Raw genomic sequence first — 22,500 nt, 5'->3', positions numbered from 1 at the left:
TACAACTACTATTATGATGGTGGTCATGTTTGTTTTTTATGGATGCTCACATCTTCACTCAATTACCATTATGCTGCTCATGGATCCTAATACAATTTCTTATTTTTACAGTATTACTTGATATATATATTTCGAAAGGAAAGTATGTTTTAACTATGCATCTATTTGGTTTAGGATTAAAGTGCAGTTTATTTGCCTTTATTTTTAAGAGTGTGTGTTCCAAATGGTTTCTGAGTATTACCAGTATCTCTATTATTATTATCATCATCATTGTTTATCTATTTATTTATGCTATTTTAATTACTATTGTTGTTGTTGTTAATGGCATTATTAGTAGTAGTATTGCTGTTACTGATTATTTTCATGGAAATGATGACTATTATTGTTTTACATATGGTAATTAAATTTTCCTTTGACGGACATAGCTGGGGTATTGATAATAAGCAAAAAGCATTCATTTCAGATAGTTCTCAGATGTCTAGTCAAACCTTTGCGTGTGTGTGTGTAATGGCTTTTTTGTGATACTAGAGAAGTTGAAAAATATTCACTAGGTTGCTTAATTTATTCAGTTTGAAATGGTATTCTGTGTTCTTCCAGCAAAGAACTGGTAACTTTGTCATGATAGTGAACGAGAGAATTGTATATTGATACTACAGTTTATATTGGCTGTAACCCATGTGCATTTTAATAACTCACGATGTAATAAAGAATGGATCATTTTTTTCCTATTTTATTTCTTCAGCTTTTAGAGTGAATATTACTGAAAAAAGTGGAAAAGAATGCCAGGTATTTTCTCCTCCTCTGGAAATATCCAAAATATTGAATTTAAACATTATATATATGGAGTGACAGTTTTTTCCATAAAGTAACTTCTGTTTCAGGTTATTTAAGCTAGAGTATATTTGGGATGGTTAGTAAAGGATAAAACAGATTTTTAATGTAAGGTTAGTTTATACAGTACTGAAAAAAGTATTGAAGATATATATGAAGAACACTCTTTGTTATGGTTATTGATTCTAAATTCAGTAGCTTGAACATCCTCATATTAACATTTTATTAATTGTAAAATAATGGGTGATAGTTGATAAGATAATTCAATGTAGTATAAATTGAGTTCCAGACATGGGCATTAGATGCACACAGTAATCAAGTTAGACAGACAGGTTTCCTTATTTTCTTTCTACTCTTTGCCAAGAATATCAACCAGGGGCCAGATTCTCAAACGCGTTAAGGCATCGCATATCCGTAAGGCGCCATAATTGACGGCCGAGCGATCTTATGGCCCATACACAAAACAAGGGACCTGTCATGTTGGTATAAGTTAGTGCGCCATAAATCAAGGCAAGGGGAGAGGAGCCTTAGCAGGTTACCATAAATGACATTTTTTCAGTTTTAAAACAATTAAGGCAACATTACAGTTTGTGCTTTACTAGATTATAGTGTTTTTAGGTGTACATGAACCAATTGTGGGCTACTAAATAAGGCATGTGTAATATTCCAATGTAAGTGTGATTTGCTTTTCCCAATAGGTTAGATTAGGTGTATCTGTAAACAGTGCAGTCTTCATCTCGTATGTAATGGTTTTATTTATGTATACATTTTTTTTTATTAATGTTAATGTCACTATTTACATTATTGTTACCTTGATTTGTGGGTGAGTGCCCTTCCAAAACCTAGCTCATTGTCGTCGTAGGAGGGCTTAGGAGACACAATGTAGAGGATTACCCCTACCTTGGGCCTCAGCCCTTGCCTTAACTAATTTTGCTTGGTCCTTTCTTGTCTTATTTCCTCTTCCGTGTCTTCTTTATTCCCCTCTTCTATCCCATTCCTAAGGTGTGAGAACTGTGCTGAAAGGATGAAAGGCAGGCTTTGTGTCAGTCATGAATGGCCTCTGGGAGCCATGGGCACGGTATTCCCTTGGATAATTACCTAGCCCTTATCCCTTATGGGGACCATGAGAGGTAGACCGTTTCTTTTCCCCAGTTTATTCAGACTCTTTACCCTTAATAAAGGCATTAAGGCTTGACTTTTCATCAAATAACCTATCTGAATTTGATTTTGATGGTTTTCCAACCCCAGCCCCTCCTTTGACCACGGCTCCGACCACTGATGCTAATACCACCTCTGCGATGCTTATGAACAATTCCAACTATTCTGAAACACCCACCCAGGTTATTACTAAACCCCTAGAAAGCACCTCTTCCTCATCCCCAACATTCTCCTGTTCATCTCCTGCTGCAAAACCCTTATTACTACTCTTCATTCTAATGGTCTTTCCCCCTGCAGAAGTACTCCACTCCACACCACCCCATCTTCCTCTTGCCCTTGTCCTTCGACTGCCTCTACCTCTGCAAACCTTCTGAGTAATCTATTTGGCCCAGCCAAGTGGGATTCTTTGTGATTCCCCCCCACAGCCCCCTACTCTGAGAATACCCATCTCATTCAGCAGTGCCTCCAGAAACAAGGAGGCAATGTTACCTTTCGCAATTGCTCTGATAGTTCACGCCTTGTCACTGTTAATCTGAAGCCCAAGCTCTTGCACTATCTACCCTAACTGACCTTACTGGCAGACCCATTCCTGCTGAACCTCACCCATCTCTTAATACTTGTACTGGAACTGTTTCTATTCCCTCAAATGCTAGTCCCATGTATAACAAGGACTGGTCAGACTGTGAAAATGACTTGCTTTCCTGCCTTGGTGAATATGATGCAATGGCAGTACAGTGTTACACTCTTCCTCCTAGATGCCAATGTAAATTCCACGTCAATATTACCAAGATTAGCTTCCATAGACAAGACCTCCCCCATGAGGTTTATATTGGTGGATTGTTTTATCATGTCCGACAACGTCGACCCCTTCCTAATCAGTGTCAGAAATGTTCACGTTTTGGCCACCCAGCCAAATATCGTCACTCCACAGCCTGCTGCCCTCTGTGTGCACAACCTGGTCATGACTGTTCAAATTGTCCTGTTCAGTCACATACATGTGACAATTTTGGAGACTCCCATAATGCCCTGCCTAAGAGTTTGATTGGGAGGTAGCAGTCTTTAGATTTAAACTAGGCCTCCCTCTACGTGAGGCGAGGCAGAAAGCACGATGACAAGCTTTTCTCTCTCAACTTATTCTAAAACAGTCCTACGTTCTGCTCCCCCACCATCTGCATAAGATGTTTCTACATCTCCCCAGATATCTTTCCCCTCTACCCTAAACCTACATCCTATGTCTACTCACCCTATCCACTAGTCAAATCCATTTTCCATCCTAAATCCAGATACTCCAATCTCTACCACTTTCCAATACCTACCCCTCCTCCTCACTTTAGTTGTCGTACCAGGCAACCTAAACGTTCCACTCCATACTCTCCTACTACATTCTCTCCTACACCTTCCTCTTCATCTGCTCCTCAGATATCTATCTCCTCTTCTCCTCCTTATAAGAGAACATTTGTTTCTCAGTCCTCTGTACCTAATTCCCCTCCAGAAACCCTTGAAGACATCCAAAACTTCCTAAAGATGTCCCATCCACCCCCCAATCCCTCTGTTCCTACTCCTGCTACATTTAAAGTATTTGCAGATATTCATCCTCCTTCCCAAGTTCCTTCCACCCCCCTTCCTCCTACACCCTCACAACATACCCCACCCTCTCTACCACTTCCACATGAATACTCACACAAATCCTCTCTATCACAACAGTGTCCTTCTCCAGACCCCTCCTCTCCAGACATTTTTCCTGATGCTTCACCACCTTCCACAGTCTCCCTTTCTCAACCCCTGGATTCTTCTCCTACTTTTCCAACAGCTGCCTCTGTTTTCCTTGATCAGTGTCCCTACTCCTTCCCCAGTCACAGATACACTGCAGTTCACTCAGTTGCTCTACTGCTTCTCCTACTTTTCAACAGCTATCTCTATTATTCTTTGAACATTCTTCCTATATCTTCCCCAGTGACAGATTCACTATAATTCTTTCAGCCACCCTACCTCAACCATCCCCTGTATACTAATTTTTGCTCTGGTTCACTTGCTCCCCATTTTCCTTTTTTACTACCATACTATCCCCTAACGCTCTCAAACCTTTGACATCCAACACATTTTATTGTAATCATTAACTCTCCTTTGCCCTTTCCGATGCATATATATATATATATATATATATATATATATATATATATATATATATATATATATATATATATATATATATATATATATATTACTATATGACTTTTGATGTCTAGCACATTTATTTTCAAACATTAAACATTAACAAACATTGTGGGTGAGTGGACATCATTATGATTCGGAGAAAAGGGAGATTACTCTATGTATATATGGCTTTTGTGGAGATACTACTTCGTTTTAATTTCATGGTATTCATGCATTCCGTTAATAAGGCGCTCCTTTTTATAAGGAATCTTGCTTATTTTTCCTATATTACTTATTCTGGAACATATTAGATAAAAAGTTTTTTCATGCCACGGGCTGTACACAGCATTGTGTTTACAGAATCAGCTGATTAGCATTTACAGTTTGTGATTGGTCAAGATTCCCTAAGAGCCATCTGAAACAGCAGCTGTAATTGGCCTCTGAGGATCCGACACCTTGAGTGATTTAAGGCAGGGATAAGGCGCCTTAAAAAATGTTTGCACATGCAACGCTAAGTCAGAGATACAGTGCCTTAGATGGGCCGTAAGTTACATCACCGCAGGACATTTAAGGCCTTTTGAGAATCTGGCCCCAGAAGGAGAGCTATAAATAATGAAACTGCAATACATTCTTAAATAATTTATTTTACAAATTTACATGTATAAAAACTATTCTACAGTGTTTGTGACAAATATTCAAATATCCTATATTACTTCATCATCATGTAAATCACCACAGACAAGTTTACGATCCCACAAGATGGATAACCCCAAAACTAGTATTTCATCATTTGAATGACTAAAGTGATACATTCAAATATCAAAGTTTAATATTAGAAGAACATGTAATTCTATCACAATTTATCAGTCTCTAAAACAGGTGATACACCTGAAATGAATTACATTCTTTTACTCAGAGGTTCTAACAAGTGGTAGTTAATATGTATGGTAAAAATCTATATATGGTAGTTTTTACTATAAATATGTTGCTTCTATGAAAATCACTTCTTTATAAAAAGACTGATTGTTATAAAATGTAAGAAATGCCAAAAGAAAGAGTAAAACTGAATGCAGAAATACACACTGCAACCATTTTTCCTATATATTCACACTGTGAATATCATTAAAGCTGCACAAAAAAGAAGGAAAAGAAAACTGCTACTAGAAGGCGCAGTAACTCTAAGAGTCCCTCCACATACCACGGGATTGGGACAAGGCACAGGTGCTCTTCGGAAGGCACAAGGATGCCAGTGTGATTTCAGAGTCTGTAGTGACTGCTGAAGGTGCCAAAGTGCCACTGGTTCATTACATATGCATATGTTGTGATGGGTTGTGTTATTTGGCAGGAATATCTGGACATTACATATACACTGGGCAACAGCTGAGGAATGAGCAGTCAGCAGAGAAATGTATCCTAGAGACTACACAACAGCAACTAAGCTAAGGATGATGATTGAATTAAAATGAACATTTGCTGACAAACCCATACCCTGGCCACTGACCCCTTACAGATAAAAATTCAGTGTTTGTACAAGAATAATTCTACAAAAAAACATCTAATGAGCAAATTTGAAATGCATATTTACTGGTATAATCATAAACTAAAATGCCATTATATATATATACATACATACATACATAAACACATGCAGTGACTAGTTACACCAATTTAAAACATACATTGTTTTCCATTCAAAAGAATTCCTATGTAATATAGAAGACTGGTTGGTTATGTGATGTCCTATGTATTTAGCATTTATGTTATAATATAAAATAGTAATCTTTGCAAATCCCTTAACTTTGGACGGAACTAGAAGCACAAAGTATTTTTGTGTATGTAAAATAATAGAGGAATATATCTACCTTTCATCTACTTTTTCTTCTGTCTGATACTAATTCCATCACAGTTACAAGCTCAACTCTTCTAATCAAAAGTTCTTATCAAATACTCTATTTAAAATGTGGAGAAATCTATAATTGTTTAACCTTAGCTGGTGATGGAAGTGATAGTAGGACATTATTAATTGCCTAACTTGTTTCATTTGTATTGATAAAAGGAACTTCTGATAAAACTGGAAGATGCAAATCACTTGTGTTTAGTTGGGTACAAAATACAGTATTCAAATATTCATTTGAAAAAATAAAACACCATAACAATATGTACAAAATACAGTAGAGTATAAATATTTCTCTTTCAATTATATTCCATAGGGTCACTGGTTACAAAACCAGTGACAGAAGCAAGTATGATACATTTAACAAGATCAGATTGCAATATTGCGTCATACTATATACAGAAGCTTTCATTCATAATACCTCTGAACAGTTTATGGTCACAGCAATTGAGTAATTACATCAATGATGAAGACTGCATCAGGGTTGGTTACTGAATCTTGGTTCATACATTTTAGATAGGCTATTACTGGACAATAAATCATACACTTTGTTAGTTATACAACCTAAAATGTTTTGGGTAAACAAAGGAAAATGAAATGTGTATTCATGTTTGTGACCTGTCAAGTATAAAGTAATGCAGAAATTATAAAGAAGTACTGAAGCATATAAAAAAGTAACTATATCTTTACTACAAGCAATGATAAAGGCAACTGTTCATCATTATTTGCAACTGAAATGACCAGAAAAAATTGTGCCTAAAATTGTTTCTAGGAATTATATTTTCAACATCTATATGGAATGATACAGGTATGTTTACAACTAAACTTTTAAAACAAATGCATTACCATGGAATACACAAAGGAAGCAACAGAGCAACAATATTTTGCCAATTTTTCATTTTCATTGCAAAACTGACTAGGTTATAGGGTACAATCTTTATAGATACAAAACTAGGCTATTCTCATTGCGGCACACAGCAAGACAATCCTTTTTAGCTTAATCTTTTTCAGAGTTTTTAGAGTTACTACACTATTTTCCACACTGGTATCTGTGATGCCAGATTTTTGAGATCAAATCAGATATATACACTACAAAGAATTTCCAGATTAATTGGAAAAGTATTTATATCTATTCTGTTAATTGTGTAATTGCCACACCTTCAGTAACCATATAATAAATGACGTATTTGGTAAATCATGAGTAGATGTACTCAATTCTTTTTTCAAGATGATATAAGAACGAGACTGAAAACTATCCATTTTGTACTAAAAACATTCACACTGAAGTAACCATAGGTACCTCAAAATAGTTCTATCTTTTTATCAAAATGTTGTATAACAAGATTATAGATCTATCTTACATCGCTGTCTCCAGAGGCTGACTTTGTGACCGACCTTGAGAGAAAAAGTCTTGTGAGTCTACGGATGCTGCATTTGAGTTTCTTCCCGACAGAACGTCTGCTGAAACATAGTGGAATGGAGGTGCTTGGTCTCTTGGCAAGGTTGCAGCCAAGTGTGGGTCCTGTGTGTCTCTGGCTAGGTCCATCTCCTTCTTCATCTCAAGTGTTGAGTCTGTGGCATTGCTGCTGGGACCCAATTGCTGGTTTGAGCCATGGAGCGATTCGTTTTTGAAACTAGAGGTTGTGCTGTGTAGAAGAAGGAGGCAATCGTAAGTCTGTGTTAGTCTTCACACATTCTGCAGGATGTGCAAAGTGCTTTTTCTTTATATTCTCAGCTGTATAATATTCAATGCTACTAATACAATAATAAGAATACTAAGTACATCACCATATATTTTCTTTTAATTTAAACATAACAATGGATTACAGTGCTTCACACAAAATCCCCCCCCCCAAAAAAAAAATGAACTGGATGGTCTTTATTTACAGTCATCCACTGAAGCTTTGGCTCCCATTCATGATAAATTTCACAACACAGAGTAAAAAGTTTCTACTATCAATAATTTACAAAACACTGAAATATTAACAAACCAACATATACATCATGGGCAAACAAATATAACTTGTGACCTAAACAGTATCAAAATTGTGGTTGCACACACGAATAACAATTTGAGAAATCACAATTCTAGTGTAATTCTTATCTCTTATATATAATCATATATTAAAGAGTTAAAAATCAATTGTTATAAATCTGTCTTCAGAGCAACAAGAATATAAATAACTGTAGTATAATTATTTTAAGATATGCATATGATGGCTCTAAGTTAAAGAATCTAACTTGTGCTTTCAAATCTACAGGTGCAAAATCCCAGTACATCACCAGAAACATGATAATAGAGTAATATTTAGCAATATTTATGATGCATCATTACAATCATTGTTGTATGAATTGTCAACTCAGACAAACAGACATGCACTAAACATGATTACATACAGTGTAAATAAGAATCAATTAGTTTAGATGTACAAAACTGTTGATACAGCCTTTTGAGATCAGAAAAAAATCCAAAAGAACATAAACATCATAACAAAGAACAAACTGCAAATCAATCAAAGAGGGAAAACAAACCCAACATTCATAACCAAAATTTATAAATTACCCGTGCATTGACTTGGGTCGAACACCAGCATTTACATTGTAGTTACTGGGCCTGTATGGACGGCTGAAGCAGATAGAAGATGGTTTAGTATGTGATGTGCAACAATTACTAACCTACGCCTAATCTACATGTGATAAAGCCACGTGTACATAGTAATACTGTCAAGGATAAACCTCAGGTGAAGTTACCTTGTCAAACAGATTGTGTGTGATGCAGATTGCAGTCTTGTCCTAATTATTTATCTTATTAATATGTTCCTTACTTTAAGAATTACATGCATGAATACCATAGTTCAGCATGTACAAAAAGAGAAAAAATATACCACTAACATGCACATCCCTACCTTTGAGCATGCGTAACCCTCCATGTAGGAGGGGGCAGATGTGGCCTCTGCCTCATAGGTTGAGGCTGCAACAAATTTGGCTGATTGTTGGAAGGCAGGCGTGGGGCATGGCCATAAGTGGAAAAAGTAGGGTGGCCATAACTGAAAATGCAAATATAAAGGCTTCGTACAAGCAAAGGGAAGACAAAACTCTGTAGGGATACCTTATCCAGCAAACTTGCAGAACTGGAGACAATTTTAAACCCAGAGACAACCATGGTGTTAGAAATGCACAGAAATGGTTAATTGGCATAATACAGAGAGAGAGGGAGCAAAACAAGAAGTAAAACAGGAACACAAAATACAAAAAAAAAGAAAAAAGTAAAGAGCACAAAAATAGTAAGAGAAGTTTAACTTTTGCATATCAAATAGCTTTCTACATATCTCAATAAAATACGATTATTCTACTCTGAACATTTTTCCCAATTGAAAGCATGCAAAAATGCCAATTTGCCTGCATGCTTCTTTTTCTTCCATTTTCTCTTTGCTACAATCAACCCAAATGAACATTTCTTCAACATTAATAATAGAAATAGAGTATTACTGATGTATTCTAAAATCTAAATAAAACCCCAAGTGATGTCTGTATATCTTATTGAAATTATCATTTTCATATTTAATGTACAATTAGGTTTAGTATACCTAAGCAGACCCTAAAGAACTGGCTTTGCCAAATCATAATGCCATGTTAATTCTCATCATCTTTATACCTGCTATTTTTCACCTTTGTCATGGTAAGAATTAAAGCAAACAAAAGTAACAAGTTTTCAGACATTTTCTAAAGCAAACAGGTAAGCAAGTAAGATGTATCCCATCTTATGAAAGTAGCCAAGTAGCTTGATATATTAAATAGTTTTCTTTTGATGTATAATCATGCATCCCAAAGAAAAAAGTAAAATCCACATCCTCCGTCCTTGAGGTAAATTTTTGTTTTGTTCACAACAGTCATTTGGATGCACCAGATTTCCACAGATAGAGAAATTAAGTTTTTCAGCTATAAAACTTCTCACTTTGGCTTGTGAAATATAACAGAAAATTAAGCCATGCTCATAAGCTTGCATATGGTGGCCTCCACATGCTTGGAGTGAACATGTCTTAAAAAGAAAATATATATATATTAATTTATATGCATTTGTGTGTAAGTTTACAGACTCTTTCACTTCTACAAAGCTTTGCCAATGAGCAAAGTACCAGTTCTGACTCTTGTATCCAAAACATATGCCATATATGGAAAGGAGGACATCCATTTTGGATTCAAGTGTTCAAATTAGCAATAATCTGGTGAACCGAGAAGTGTGGGGGACTGAATGTATACATGTAAGTATATATAAACATACATATACACAAAAACATAAATGTTTCACATTTCCTTTCTTTATTCTTTCCTGATTGTAATCCAAGGAACCTAGTGAATCTCGCACTTATCTAATGCTGAGATCACAAAAGCATTACCAGCTTTAACAGGACAGCAACAAACATTTGAAATAAGCTTTCTTAGCACATATAAAAAAAAAACCTCATCTGACTGTAAGTAATTATGTTATATTTTTCAACTGTAATATCAAATGCTACTTCCCCAGTGTGCTCTTTCTAATATTACACAGAAAGTTCTGAAGAGAGAGGGATATTAGCTTTTGTGTTTTAAATGAATCATCGGGAAAGTTTTTTATGTTAGTGTCAGTTCTTGCACTTTTCCCTTTCAAGCTGAATTAATGGCCAAGTTGAGAAAAACAGAAGAACAATATAAGCAAAAGAAAAAAAAATGCAACTAGAAAAAATAATAATGTTACAAAATCCAAAAATTATAGAAACTGGCAGGCAATCACATCTCAAAAAATATGTAGAAATACATACCTCAAAGAGCTTCAGTCCAGTTGCATACTGAGACAAATATAGATCTTCCTAAACAGAGAACAACAATACCTATACCCATATACGATTTGACTTACCTCTGACAAAGAAATTACATGCCCTAATTTCAGGGATTAAAGGATTTCTGTCAACCACTGAGAGACCCCGACCGCCTACCTTGAAGGAGCAATGTTATTATTTGATCCATTCCACTGTTCAGAAGGAGCCTGAGAGATAAAGGTGCTATTCTCTCGGGAAGCAAAAGTGGAGTTGTCTCTGAATCCCTGGTTTTGGAAGGTCATATTAAAGCTCGGGTGAACCATGGCATTAACATTGGCATTCTCCAAGTTTGGATCCCTGGCAAATCTGGAATAATGATTACATTCCAAGAGAAGGTGCACCTCTGTTTTCACTTTGGTTATTGTGAAAAAGTCTAGCAGCAAATTCAGGGTGATTTTGCTGCTGAACTTTCTATTCTGAAGATCAACTGTTTTTTTTTTTCTTTCTCTCTTAAATTGGAAAATTCCTCAAGGTTCTTGACTCTGAGAGTTGAAATAATGACCAATCTTCTTAAAAGTGAAAAAGAGTAATTCACAGTGCAGTTATGAGATCAGTAACTTTACTTCTCGGATTATGAAGAGCACCAGTAATAAAACACCACCTACCTATTGTCTAATTCGGAAGTATATCTTGGTGGCGAGTGCGATCCTTCTTCATAAACTACAAAGCTTGGATCCTCATCGACTGAGGAGTTGAAATTGGACTTGGTGATGGAATCAAAAGATCCATGAATGCCGTTGACTCTTGCAGCGCCATCATCTGAACTTGTACCCTTCATGGGAATTGCTCTCTGTGTGTCCTGAAATATTTCACAATAATTGGATTTCTACAAGTTAGAGGGTTCAAGATTGAAAGGCGTAATGTACCAAAATGATTCAGGATATAAAATACTATTTTAAAGGAACATTCAGAAATGTGTATTTCAGTCTGTCATCTGAAAATAAAGCATTAAAATTTCATAAAGTTTTGATAGATACCAAGCTACAATAAAAAATCAATCTACCTGAATTATTCTTCTTCTCCCATTGTCACTGAATCCTCCACTGGTGGTTGACATGGCAGACCTATTGGAGCGGATGGAAGCACGGATAGAATTTCTGCGGATTATTCGTTCCTTGCGTCGTTGACGGGATTTGCACACCCAACATGATACACAGGCTGCAACCAGAATAAGGCAACCAGCCGTGGCGGCAATGGCAGCCAGTGCCAAAGTGTCCGATGCCCAAGCAAACTTGTCAATTGTTTCATCAGGGTCTGGAGAAGAAATGTGAGGTTAAGCTGTTGATCTTTTGAATTAACATATTTTGCATAACTAGCTTACATCTAATTTAGATTTTATTTAACTACATATGCTGCATCACCTACATCTTCATTTACCAAATAAAAAAAGTCACTCACCAGATTCACAGATAAAGGGAAGATTTAGACTACAGTCAACTGAACGAACTTGTCTGTAGACAAAAGCTGCACATCCACTGACAACATCAAGATGCTGAACCCAAACCATGTCATATTCCCAAAGATACTCAGGTTGCTGAGATAGGATCCAGTACTGTGAGAATGCAGATAAAAAATGTATTAAAACAAGTCAGTGCTGATTAATCAGACATATATTTCTTAAGGATAGATAGTGAAAATGTGTCAATCAGACATAAAACAAATTTTTCTAATATCTATCTATCTATCTTTTCATATACATACATATATATATATATATATATATATATATATATATATATATATATATATATATATATATATATGTAATATAAATGCACATGCACACGCACACACACTTATACATATATGTTAGAGCTGGATATTTTTTTTTCTTTATCTAACAATTCATCTTTATCCAGATAAACAAATTTGCCACATTAACTTTATTACCTGTACTTCCCAATACCACTTCTGTAGGAAAGGCAGGGATGCGTTATCCTTTTTGCAGAATGCTTTAGCCTCTTCATAGGTAACTGGAGCCCCCACATACAAGTAACATGCATCACCCACTAAGGAATAACCTGGCTCACATCCTTGAAGCAGTGTGTAGTTATTCAACTTCCACTGGCTGTTGTGAGCAAAGAAGAACAAATAAATAAAAAAGGAATAAATATAGTAATAGATATTGAGTATAACAATAACTATAACCTCTCTTTATTTTCCAGTAAAAAAGCTTACTTCATAAACAATAAATATTAATGTACCTATAATCTACACTCAGCAGTGTTTCATCATCCAGTTTGTCATGGATACGGCCAGACACAGCCACAGATGTGTTGAAACCCCACCAGTTGTTGCGAGCATCAATAGGTGTCTTCCACACATCAGATCTAGAAAAGGCATTGTGTAGGTCTCAGTAAAAGAAGAAAAAGCCTAAGAAAAAATGAGTCTGTTTTCTGTGATTATAAAATCTTTAAAGGGAAATATACTAAGAGTTCTATTATTGGTATGCATCACAGTGCTAAAAGTGATAAAGATTTAGGGAGGTAAGATCAGTAAATTCAATAACAATATCAAATAACTAAGGAACAACTAAGGGAGTTAAACTTAACATGATCCATATCCAACTAATATATTTGTGCCACCATCTCATCAAAAGTGCAATAAGGAAACAATTCAACATGCTTCTGGTAGCTAATGCAAAAACACAGTAGGGTTTGGAGATCATCTGATAAGACTTTTTATATGCTTCATATGTCTCGGATCTTTATATGAAAAATCCAAATATTTTCATTAACAAAGAAATACTCAGAACACAGACACAACTTACACTTGTTTCTATAAATATCAAATCAATGTTACAAAGCAAACTACTCTTCAGGGATTATTTGATTATTCTACTGTAAGAACAAAATAAGTTTCATATTTGTTACCACCATAGAAGAATCCTTTGTCAATACATCAAGCTACTGACCTCTCCTGACCCGATTCCATGTAGACATCCATTTCTGAACATTCTGTAGAGGAGTTGCAGCGTCTGCAATCCACAAGCAAGCATGCAGTAGGTGTGCTTAAGAATATGTACATGCAGTCATATAAAGCTAAGTAATACAATGGTATGGAATCAACCCATGCAAAAGAAGTCTTCCTGCAGTCTCGGATAATGCAGTGTTTCTGTAACTACTTAGAGAACATAAGGTATGTAATGCACATATCCAAATATATTTGTGCAGTACTGTAGCACTGTACCTGGCAACAACTCTGATATGTTTTACAAGTTAGAAAGATACAGTAGAAGAAGCAAAGCTTGGAGGTTAGTGTAACAAACTACAGGCTCATTGTTGCCATATAGAGTTAGGGTAACAGGTAGAGTTGTTTTTTCAGTTTTATAATGCTTTAACCAAAGAGTAAAATAACTGGAAGCTTACTGTACTATGTTGATTCTTATTATCATCTTGAATCTTATTATCATTTCTTTTGTGACAACTTATAGTAGTAAGATGTAAAAGCAGTGAAATCATGACTGACACAGCACTAAATCACTTTTTTGAAAATATCCATTTCAAAACTGATGCAAAACTTTCTATATGTATATATATACACACAAAAGAGATTAATGATGTGTCAACCATATTCAAATGCATAAAACAATCATGAGAAAACAATAATATTTCTGGCATTAACAAGTAAACTTTTCCTCTGTATCCATGGAGTGCTGTGGTACATGAAACTTACACACGCATAACGGCTAAAAGCAATAAGACTCCTGAAAAAGGAATACCAAAAAACAAACTCAAATATCAGTGAAAGGCTGCCTCATACCATACAGAAAAAAGGAAAATAACCACATCATGCAATATTTTTTTACTCCACCTGCTGTGGACTTCATAACCTTACCTACGGAGTCCAGACCTGTGCGTGGGTTGAGAGGGGGGCGTGCGAGGTGCATAAAGGTGTGTGATTAGACAGGAATTTAATTGGATGATAAACTACATATTTAAAATTTCCCCAGAAATTGCTGGAAAACATGACAAGACACTACCAAATGCACATATTCTAATCATGATCAAAAAACAAAATGAAAAATACATGTGAATTAATGACACTTAAAAAGAAACACATTTCCTTATCTAATGTAGAACATGGTAATATAATCACTGCAAAGACAATACTAATAGTAATGATAATACACAAGAACTCAATTTAATCTCTTCAAAAACACATACTATAAGACCAAACACTTTATCTGAAATCTGTGAAATTACTTCTGATACAGAAGTCCATTTTCTGATGAAATCATACTTACACCGACTCATTTACAGCAACAACTTCATATGCGTTGTCCAAATTATAGAAAACATTCTCAACAAACTGCTGGCCGGCACTTCCAGCTATAACAGTACCCTGGTAGGTTGGGTCAACAGCCATGTTCCTAAAAATGCAAAGATTGGTTTTAGTTCATTTTCAGTAATAAGACTGATTCATAATTATATTTGCATTAAAAATAACAGCAATCAGCCATTCATAATTACCATGTATAGTACCTCAATTTTGAATAACACAAGGAAGGACAAATCAACAGACAAAAAGAAAAACACAACAGTAATAAGAATAATTACAATAACATCAATAAAAAAGTAATAGTAATGATAATGATAATGATAATGATAATGATAATGATAATAATAATAATAATAATAATAATAATAATAATAATAATAATAATAATAATAATAATAATAATAAAAATATGTAATAATAATAAGAATCATAATAATAATAATAATAATAATAATAATTTGTAATAATAATCATAATTATAATGATTATAATAATAATCATCATCATCATAATAATAACAATAATAATAATAACAACAATAATAAAAAAAATAATAGTAATAATAAAACACCACCCACAACAACAATAGTAATAACATTACTATAGTAATAGTAATAGTAATACATAACATTACCAGCAATAATAATGATAAGGACACTAACAATCATACTGATAAAAAATGAAAAGGATGATGATGATGATAACAATAATAATGACAATAATCATAACCATAATAACAATAAAAATAATAACAACAATGATGATGATAATAATATCAACAGTAATAATAATATTGATAATAATAATAATAATAATAATAATAATAATAATAATAATAATAATGATAACAACAATAATAAAAAGCAATAATGATTAAAATAATAATAATAACAATAATAATAATAATCATGATAATAATAAGAAATACTAGCAATAATAATGATAATAAAAATAATGATGAAATTAACCACAATGATAATATTAATCTTACTTGGCCAAACTGTTATGGGAGGTGGTTTGGTAGACCGGCAGGCGAACCTTCTGGAATCCATAAATGTCAAGGATGTGCCTTCCAAGGTTGCTGTGAACGTAGTTGTGGGTGAAGATGGAGACAACCTGGAAGAAACATGGATTTGGAGAAGGTGTCTAACAGTTAACATGCTCACTTTATGTTGTTTGGAGTTTATGTAAAAAAAAAAAAAAAAAAAAAAAAAAAAAAAAAAAAAAAAAAAAAAAACATGTAGCTGAATCTAAAGACGTATGAGGATTACAAAGTTCTTGTCCATCTAAATTTTTTCTTCGTTTTTTTTTTTACGGTTTCTTTGTTCTACTCTGTCAACAGGTAGTGGTTGGTTGTGGTGGAAGAACATGGTATCCAATGCTTTCCCAGAGTAGAGAAACGGAATATGATTCCGCGAACTCCCTCTATTATATATCTCCCACCACAGATTCTATCACTACAGGACATATTTTTTCAAACCTATCTTACCCAAATACACCCAAAAGATGCTGCACTCACCTGAGCCAACGTAATGACATCATGGTAAGGACTTTGGGACCAACTGAAGTCATTATAGGCAATGAGGGCGTGCTGATACGCAGAGTTCTCCCGGGAGGCGACGTAGAGGGCCGGCCAGTGCTTTGTGGCCTCGAACAGGTTGTTGGTGATGTTTGCTTGCAGTTTTGTTGCTGCTCCCATGGATCCTGCCAAGATGTACGCCCCTCCCGTGTTGTTCCGTATTAGGTTATTCTGAAACGGGCCATGGAAATAATAGATTTAATTGTTCCTTTTACTTTGACCCCATGTGAAAGAGACGCTCATGCGGCTCAACTATTCATTGTTAAAAGTTCGTGAAACGTACCTTGATGTAGACGTCTTGCATGTTCTGTAGGTCGAGGTGGACAGCTGCTCTCGTGGTGGTGAAGTTTCCATACAATTGCTTACCATTATTTTCTATGCGGCTGTATGAGAAACACAGCCAAGGATTCACCTCACCAGCTGTGGCCGCGAAGATAGCGCCCTCGTTATTGTTGTAGTATTCGTTGTATGTCATGTTGTGGAGGATGTTACGGTCTGTCGAAGTAAAATGGCATTCATTTACCAGTTCATATGATGTATAAACCTAATTTACAAAAAGAACCCAAGAACGAAGTATATATGTGCTTTATATAAACAATACAAGATACTTATTAGTAAAATCTTCTCTATAATCATTAATAGATCAAAAAGTATATATAGATACATAACACATGATGATTCCCATACTCATATTAAAAACAAACTCGTGACACCTACTGATTCCCAGATTAGAGATCGGAAGCGTCACCACTTCAGCCACGAAGCCGAGGTCCCCCGAGGCTCCCGTAGCATGGAGTTCGACCGAGATGCTCGTTCCCTCCGTCTTAAAGAACTTCATCAGGTTGTTGCTGTTCATGTGGATTTCGGCGAAGACATCAGTCGTGTAATTGTAGATATCGCCATCATAAAGGACAATGCGGTCCGGCATCATAGGATCCATGGTAGAGTTGTACGAGTTGTACTGAAGGAGCCTTTAAAGGAAATGCAGATACGGTTAGATTAAAGCGGACGATAAATTGAGTAGGAAAAGTTAAATAGTTTTATCACATGCGTTTAACACGCAAATGTTACTTGAAATAAATTGGCAAGCTGATCCACACACACACACGCATACATACACACACAAACACACACACACACACACACACACACACACACACACACACACACACATACACACACACACACACACATGCGCGCGCGCACATAAACATAAACACGCAAGCACACACACACACACACACACACACACACACACACACACACACACACACACACACACACACACACACACACACACACACACACACACACACACACGACTTATTCGATATGAAACACTATGTACAATGAATTTTCGCCCTATGTACTTTGCTCCCACATTTCAGCCGTATCGCCCCTCTCACCATGATATCATTACCGCCATACCAATCCCCATCTTTACCTGAAACCGAAATTCTTCACGTTGAACACGGACGAGAATATCTTCACGCAGTCCACCGGTCTGTTATCGTACTTATAATACAGCAGGATTCTCTCTTCGATCATGAGTTCCTTGGTGGAGTCGCACATGTCCACCATCCCGAACATGTGGTAAGGTAGGCGCACTTTGGCCACGGGGAAGAAGGACGACTCCTCGGTCTCGCGCGTCTCCCCCGTCAGGCCCAGGAGCGAGACGCCCACGCCCAGGTTGTTGACGAATCTGCGGGCGCGAGAGGAAGGGGGGTTAGTTTTCTGGTTCAGGGTGATATCTACTCTCTCTCTCTCTCTCTCTCTCTCTCTCTCTCTCTCTCTCTCTCTCTCTCTCTCTCTCTCTCTCTCTCTCTCTCTCTCTCTCTCTCTCTCTCTTTTGTGTTTTTTTCGTCATCGTTTTCCTCGACTCTAGTTAGCTTTCTTTATGAATAAGTATAATAAGTGCGTGTACTGATATCAACTGTACTACAGTTAACAAACTCTTCAAGGAATATGATCAATGTATTTCCTTAGAGAAAACACCTTAACAAACCAGGAAATATGATCAGTTTTTTTTTTTAGATCAATCAGGACGGAGACCCTCACGACTCACTTATTATAAAGCATTTCAAATCCTTTCGTTGCCGAGACAATGGAGACGCCATCGGAAGCAGAGTTCCTGACCGTCACTCCGCGCAGAGAAGGCGTATCGTGGAAGGACATGACAGCTGGTGACTTGTCATTGTGTAGGATTCCTGCGCCGATGATGTCCACCCACTCCATGACAGAGGGGTTTATGTTGACTTCGGATTGGCCGTGGATGTAGGGATGAGTGTGGATGTTGCCTGGGTCGTGCTGGTGGTGAAGTCGGTGGTACACGTCCATGTGTTCGAAATTCGGCACCGAGAATCTAAAAGGAAATTATACGACTGATGAGAACAAAGACTGATAAGAACAATGTACCGTATCAATTTTGTTACCTGTATTTTTCTTTTTATTTTGTGAAAAATCGAAAAATATAAACCATTTTTCGTTGCATTCATTTACCTGATTCCGCCCCAATATTCCTGATGGTCATTCTCCAGGTTGTGTTCCCCGCAGGAAACGTAGACAAAGTCCCCATTCCAGGCACACTCGTAGCTGTGGTCGTATATCTGGCCATTCATCCGAAGCGGGCACTCGTCCAGCCTCGACTCGGAACCTAGGAAATAAATTAAGGATTGACAATGCATGCTGTTTTTTGCCCAACTATATTCCGGTTCCTTTAATCAATATTCTATTGCTCATACCATTTATAAAAATGGTTTCTTACCATCACACTGGATCGGGTCAGGCCATGACCGGATGCGGATAAGAGCACTGGGAAACATTTCCGTCCGTTTGTTGCGACTGTAGAAAATGTTGACTTTATTATAACCCAGCTGATGACACACGACTTCGGCATTTCGCTCTGTGAAACGGTCGTCGCAGACGGGAACCCACTGCTTAGTGGTTCCATTAAATATGTCGAGGAATCCATCCCTGTTGGAATAAGAAATACCATTATAAGTATAATATAAAAGTTCATAAATATTGTGCATTCTTTAGGTGAGAAACAATGCACTGACTTTAGTAGAACTGTACTGATTTACCTTCTTCCTTCACACTGCCCTTCCACGCACAGCCTTACGGCCTCCAAAGCCGACCTCGTCTGCCGACCGATGCGGTAGTGCGTGGCGGTGGACGTGTCGATGGGCCTCATGGTGATGCGGTCGTCCCGCCTCCCGATGGCTTCCAGGCGGCCCAGGACGAGGATGCCAACGCTCGGGAAGAACTCGAGCGTCGCCCCGGGCTCAATCACCAGGGTCACTCCGGGCATCACGGTCAGGTCGGATTTCACGACGTACGGCTCCGAGCGTCTTGGCAACCTCAGGTTCTGCAAAAGGCGTCCTCCCAGAGAATTCAGGTCCATCACGTTCCTATCGGTTCCCGCCCCTCCCACAGACGACACAGGCGCCGACAGGCTGTCTTCGATGAGGTACGGCAGGTAGTCCGCCAGGGCGAAATTGTTCCAGTCGTCGAAGTCGAAGATCCTCTCGCGGATCACCTCCGGGTCTCGCGAGCCCCACCAGTTGGCCTCCACGTTGAGGTAGTTGTCGATTCTGCTCGTGTACAGCCCCGCCAGCAGCTCGTAGTCCATCTCGTTGGAGCCGAACTGATTGTGCGTGATGTTGATCTTCTGAAGTCCTCGAACAGCTATGGTGTAACTTGCCGGCTGGTATGCGCGGGATCCACTGCTCCTCAGCTGGGTCATGTGCCTGTTCCCTTGCACTCTGTTGTACTCAAAGTAGGCACTGACAACGCCAAGAATGCCGCTCTGGCTGTCCGTGTCGAACTCCACCACGTAAGAACCGATGTTGGAAATGATTTCATTGTCGTGGATGAACAGCTCCTTCTCCATGCCCTTCAGGGACATCACTCCTTTGTGGCAGGTATTCTGTTCAAACTTGGAGTAGGTCACGTTGATGCGAGCGAAGTGGCCATCCACCTGGAACCCAAACTGAGCGTTGCTCACGAACGTTGATGCGTTGACATAGACGGTATGGGTAAAGTTTTCGCTGTACTGCCACACGTAGGGCAGCACGAGGTTGATGCCGCCGCCGCCGTTGTTCTGCATGACGACGTCCTCAAGAATCCAGTTGAAGAGGTTGTTGGATTCGCGAACGTCCCTTGGAAAAAGGAAGAAAGTATCTGAATCCATCTGAGACAATTTGTTTAGGTTACGCGTTTTAAAAATAGCATAATTTCATAATCAAAGAATTTTCTAGGTGATTAGTTATTTGAATTTGATACTTCATACCTCAGATAAAAATCTGCAAAACACACACACACACACATACTGTATACATATCCAGCAACCAATAAAAAAAAATCCTTCCTACCAGCTGTACTGATCGATCCCCCTTCCATTCCCTGATATCGAGGTGCTATTGAACATGAACGTGATTTCGCCGATGTCGTCGTTGTCCATCCTCGCTCTGAAGGGTGACAGGGCATACACGGCCTGGTTCTTGTTGTTGGTGATTTGTGAATTCATGACCAAAATGCTCTCGTTTGCGGATCGAAGCAGGTGGTCCTCGTGGTCGGTCAGATACCTAGGAAGAAAAATAATTAGAATATTATATTTCGAATCATGATTTATGAATCTTTTACAATAAACGCTCGAATTATGATGACCTTCACACATTTAATATCAGATAATCGAATACCGTACATACATCATATACGGATATTACACAGAATAATTAATGACGTAACAAATTACCTGTTATAGTGGAGTGTCGATATCCCGATGTCATTATCACTTATCTGCGAATCTTCAATGTACACCATCGGCCATTTGGACCGGAAGTTGCGAAGATCTCCTGCTTGGGCGATGTCTTTGCCTGCGGGAGGAATTCATGTTAGAGGAAGTGGAACTGGAAGTGGAAGGGAGTATGCTGAGAATGAGATTCATGAGGAGAGGAAGAGAGTTGGGGAGGGGGAGGGAGATAGAAGGGGTGAAGGGGGAGAGAAGGAGGGATAGGAAGAAGGGGAGATAAGAGGGCGAGACAGACAGACAGGCTGAAACACACACACACACTCGCACACAAACACATACACACACACACACACACACACACACACACACACACACACACACACACACACACACACACACACACACACAGAGTCAGCGACAAAGACAGACAAGAAAGCATGACGTCATTGCTTACGATCGACGGCCGTGAGCATGATGATGACGTCACCGAGAGCGAAGGGCCCCGAGGCGTACTGGAGGGTGATCGCGTAACTCCCCGAGGTCGTCGGGAAGGCCACCAGGTCCCCGCGGACGTCCCACCGGGCAATGTCCTGCGAGAATGGCGAGGTTAGTCCCAGGTCAAAGGTCATGGATGAAGTCTACTACGTCATTTGTAAGAAAATCTTTAATGATGTATCATATTTATCTCTGATTCATAATGATGATATATACCTTGATAAATATAGACGAATGACATTCATAAATACTCGTTCATCATACCAAACTAACATTTCAGATACATTTCACTGTACAAAAAGCGAGACCAATTTACCTCACTCTCGATGATCTCCTGATAGTCATAAATCACAATTTGTTCCGTGCTCTCGGGTACAATAGGGTTGAGTACTTGAATTCCGATCACGTTGGAATGTTGCGTCTGGAAATAATGGTAAATTGTTGATCTTTCGATAGAAATGTTGCATGGGTTGGATGCATCGAACATCATAACTAAAAT

The 22,500-nt window shown here is 37.7% G+C and overlaps 2 protein-coding genes across 5 annotated transcripts in view; one reads left to right on the top strand and one right to left on the bottom strand.

Moving 5' to 3' along the window:
• The window catches only part of Tango11 (transport and golgi organization 11), a gene marked incomplete at its 5' end in the record, with an annotated part of 3,558 nt that extends 2,837 nt beyond the window's left edge, over nucleotides 1-721 (top strand). The window contains 1 exon segment of the mRNA XM_070133978.1: nucleotides 1-721. This exon segment is cut by the window's left edge and continues 2,837 nt beyond it.
• Nucleotides 722-4,769: 4,048 nt separating this feature from the next.
• The window catches only part of bark (protein bark beetle), an 87,691-nt gene continuing 69,960 nt past the window's right edge, over nucleotides 4,770-22,500 (bottom strand). The window contains exons 15-38 of one of the 4 annotated variants that reach the window (XM_070133973.1): nucleotides 22,318-22,422; nucleotides 21,961-22,096; nucleotides 21,510-21,630; nucleotides 21,127-21,339; nucleotides 19,837-20,913; nucleotides 19,518-19,726; nucleotides 19,253-19,406; nucleotides 18,819-19,115; nucleotides 18,198-18,455; nucleotides 17,471-17,724; nucleotides 17,037-17,248; nucleotides 16,694-16,924; nucleotides 16,166-16,290; nucleotides 15,140-15,265; nucleotides 13,808-13,870; nucleotides 13,098-13,223; nucleotides 12,784-12,961; nucleotides 12,292-12,445; nucleotides 11,897-12,147; nucleotides 11,499-11,692; nucleotides 11,011-11,199; nucleotides 8,944-9,084; nucleotides 8,601-8,663; nucleotides 4,770-7,683 (exon numbers count right to left, since the gene is read on the bottom strand). In XM_070133973.1, the coding sequence (XP_069990074.1) occupies nucleotides 7,395-7,683; nucleotides 8,601-8,663; nucleotides 8,944-9,084; nucleotides 11,011-11,199; nucleotides 11,499-11,692; nucleotides 11,897-12,147; nucleotides 12,292-12,445; nucleotides 12,784-12,961; nucleotides 13,098-13,223; nucleotides 13,808-13,870; nucleotides 15,140-15,265; nucleotides 16,166-16,290; nucleotides 16,694-16,924; nucleotides 17,037-17,248; nucleotides 17,471-17,724; nucleotides 18,198-18,455; nucleotides 18,819-19,115; nucleotides 19,253-19,406; nucleotides 19,518-19,726; nucleotides 19,837-20,913; nucleotides 21,127-21,339; nucleotides 21,510-21,630; nucleotides 21,961-22,096; nucleotides 22,318-22,422 (5,166 nt within the window). In that variant the 3' untranslated portion in view covers nucleotides 4,770-7,394. The other 3 variants (XM_070133974.1, XM_070133976.1, XM_070133977.1) reach the window with 3 other exon arrangements.

This window comes from Penaeus vannamei, chromosome 19, assembly GCF_042767895.1.
Source record: "Penaeus vannamei isolate JL-2024 chromosome 19, ASM4276789v1, whole genome shotgun sequence".
In the NCBI taxonomy this organism is placed as follows: Eukaryota; Metazoa; Arthropoda; class Malacostraca; order Decapoda; family Penaeidae; genus Penaeus; species Penaeus vannamei.
The sequence above is the reverse complement of the archived record's forward strand: the minus strand, read 5'-3'. Positions and strand labels throughout refer to the sequence as shown.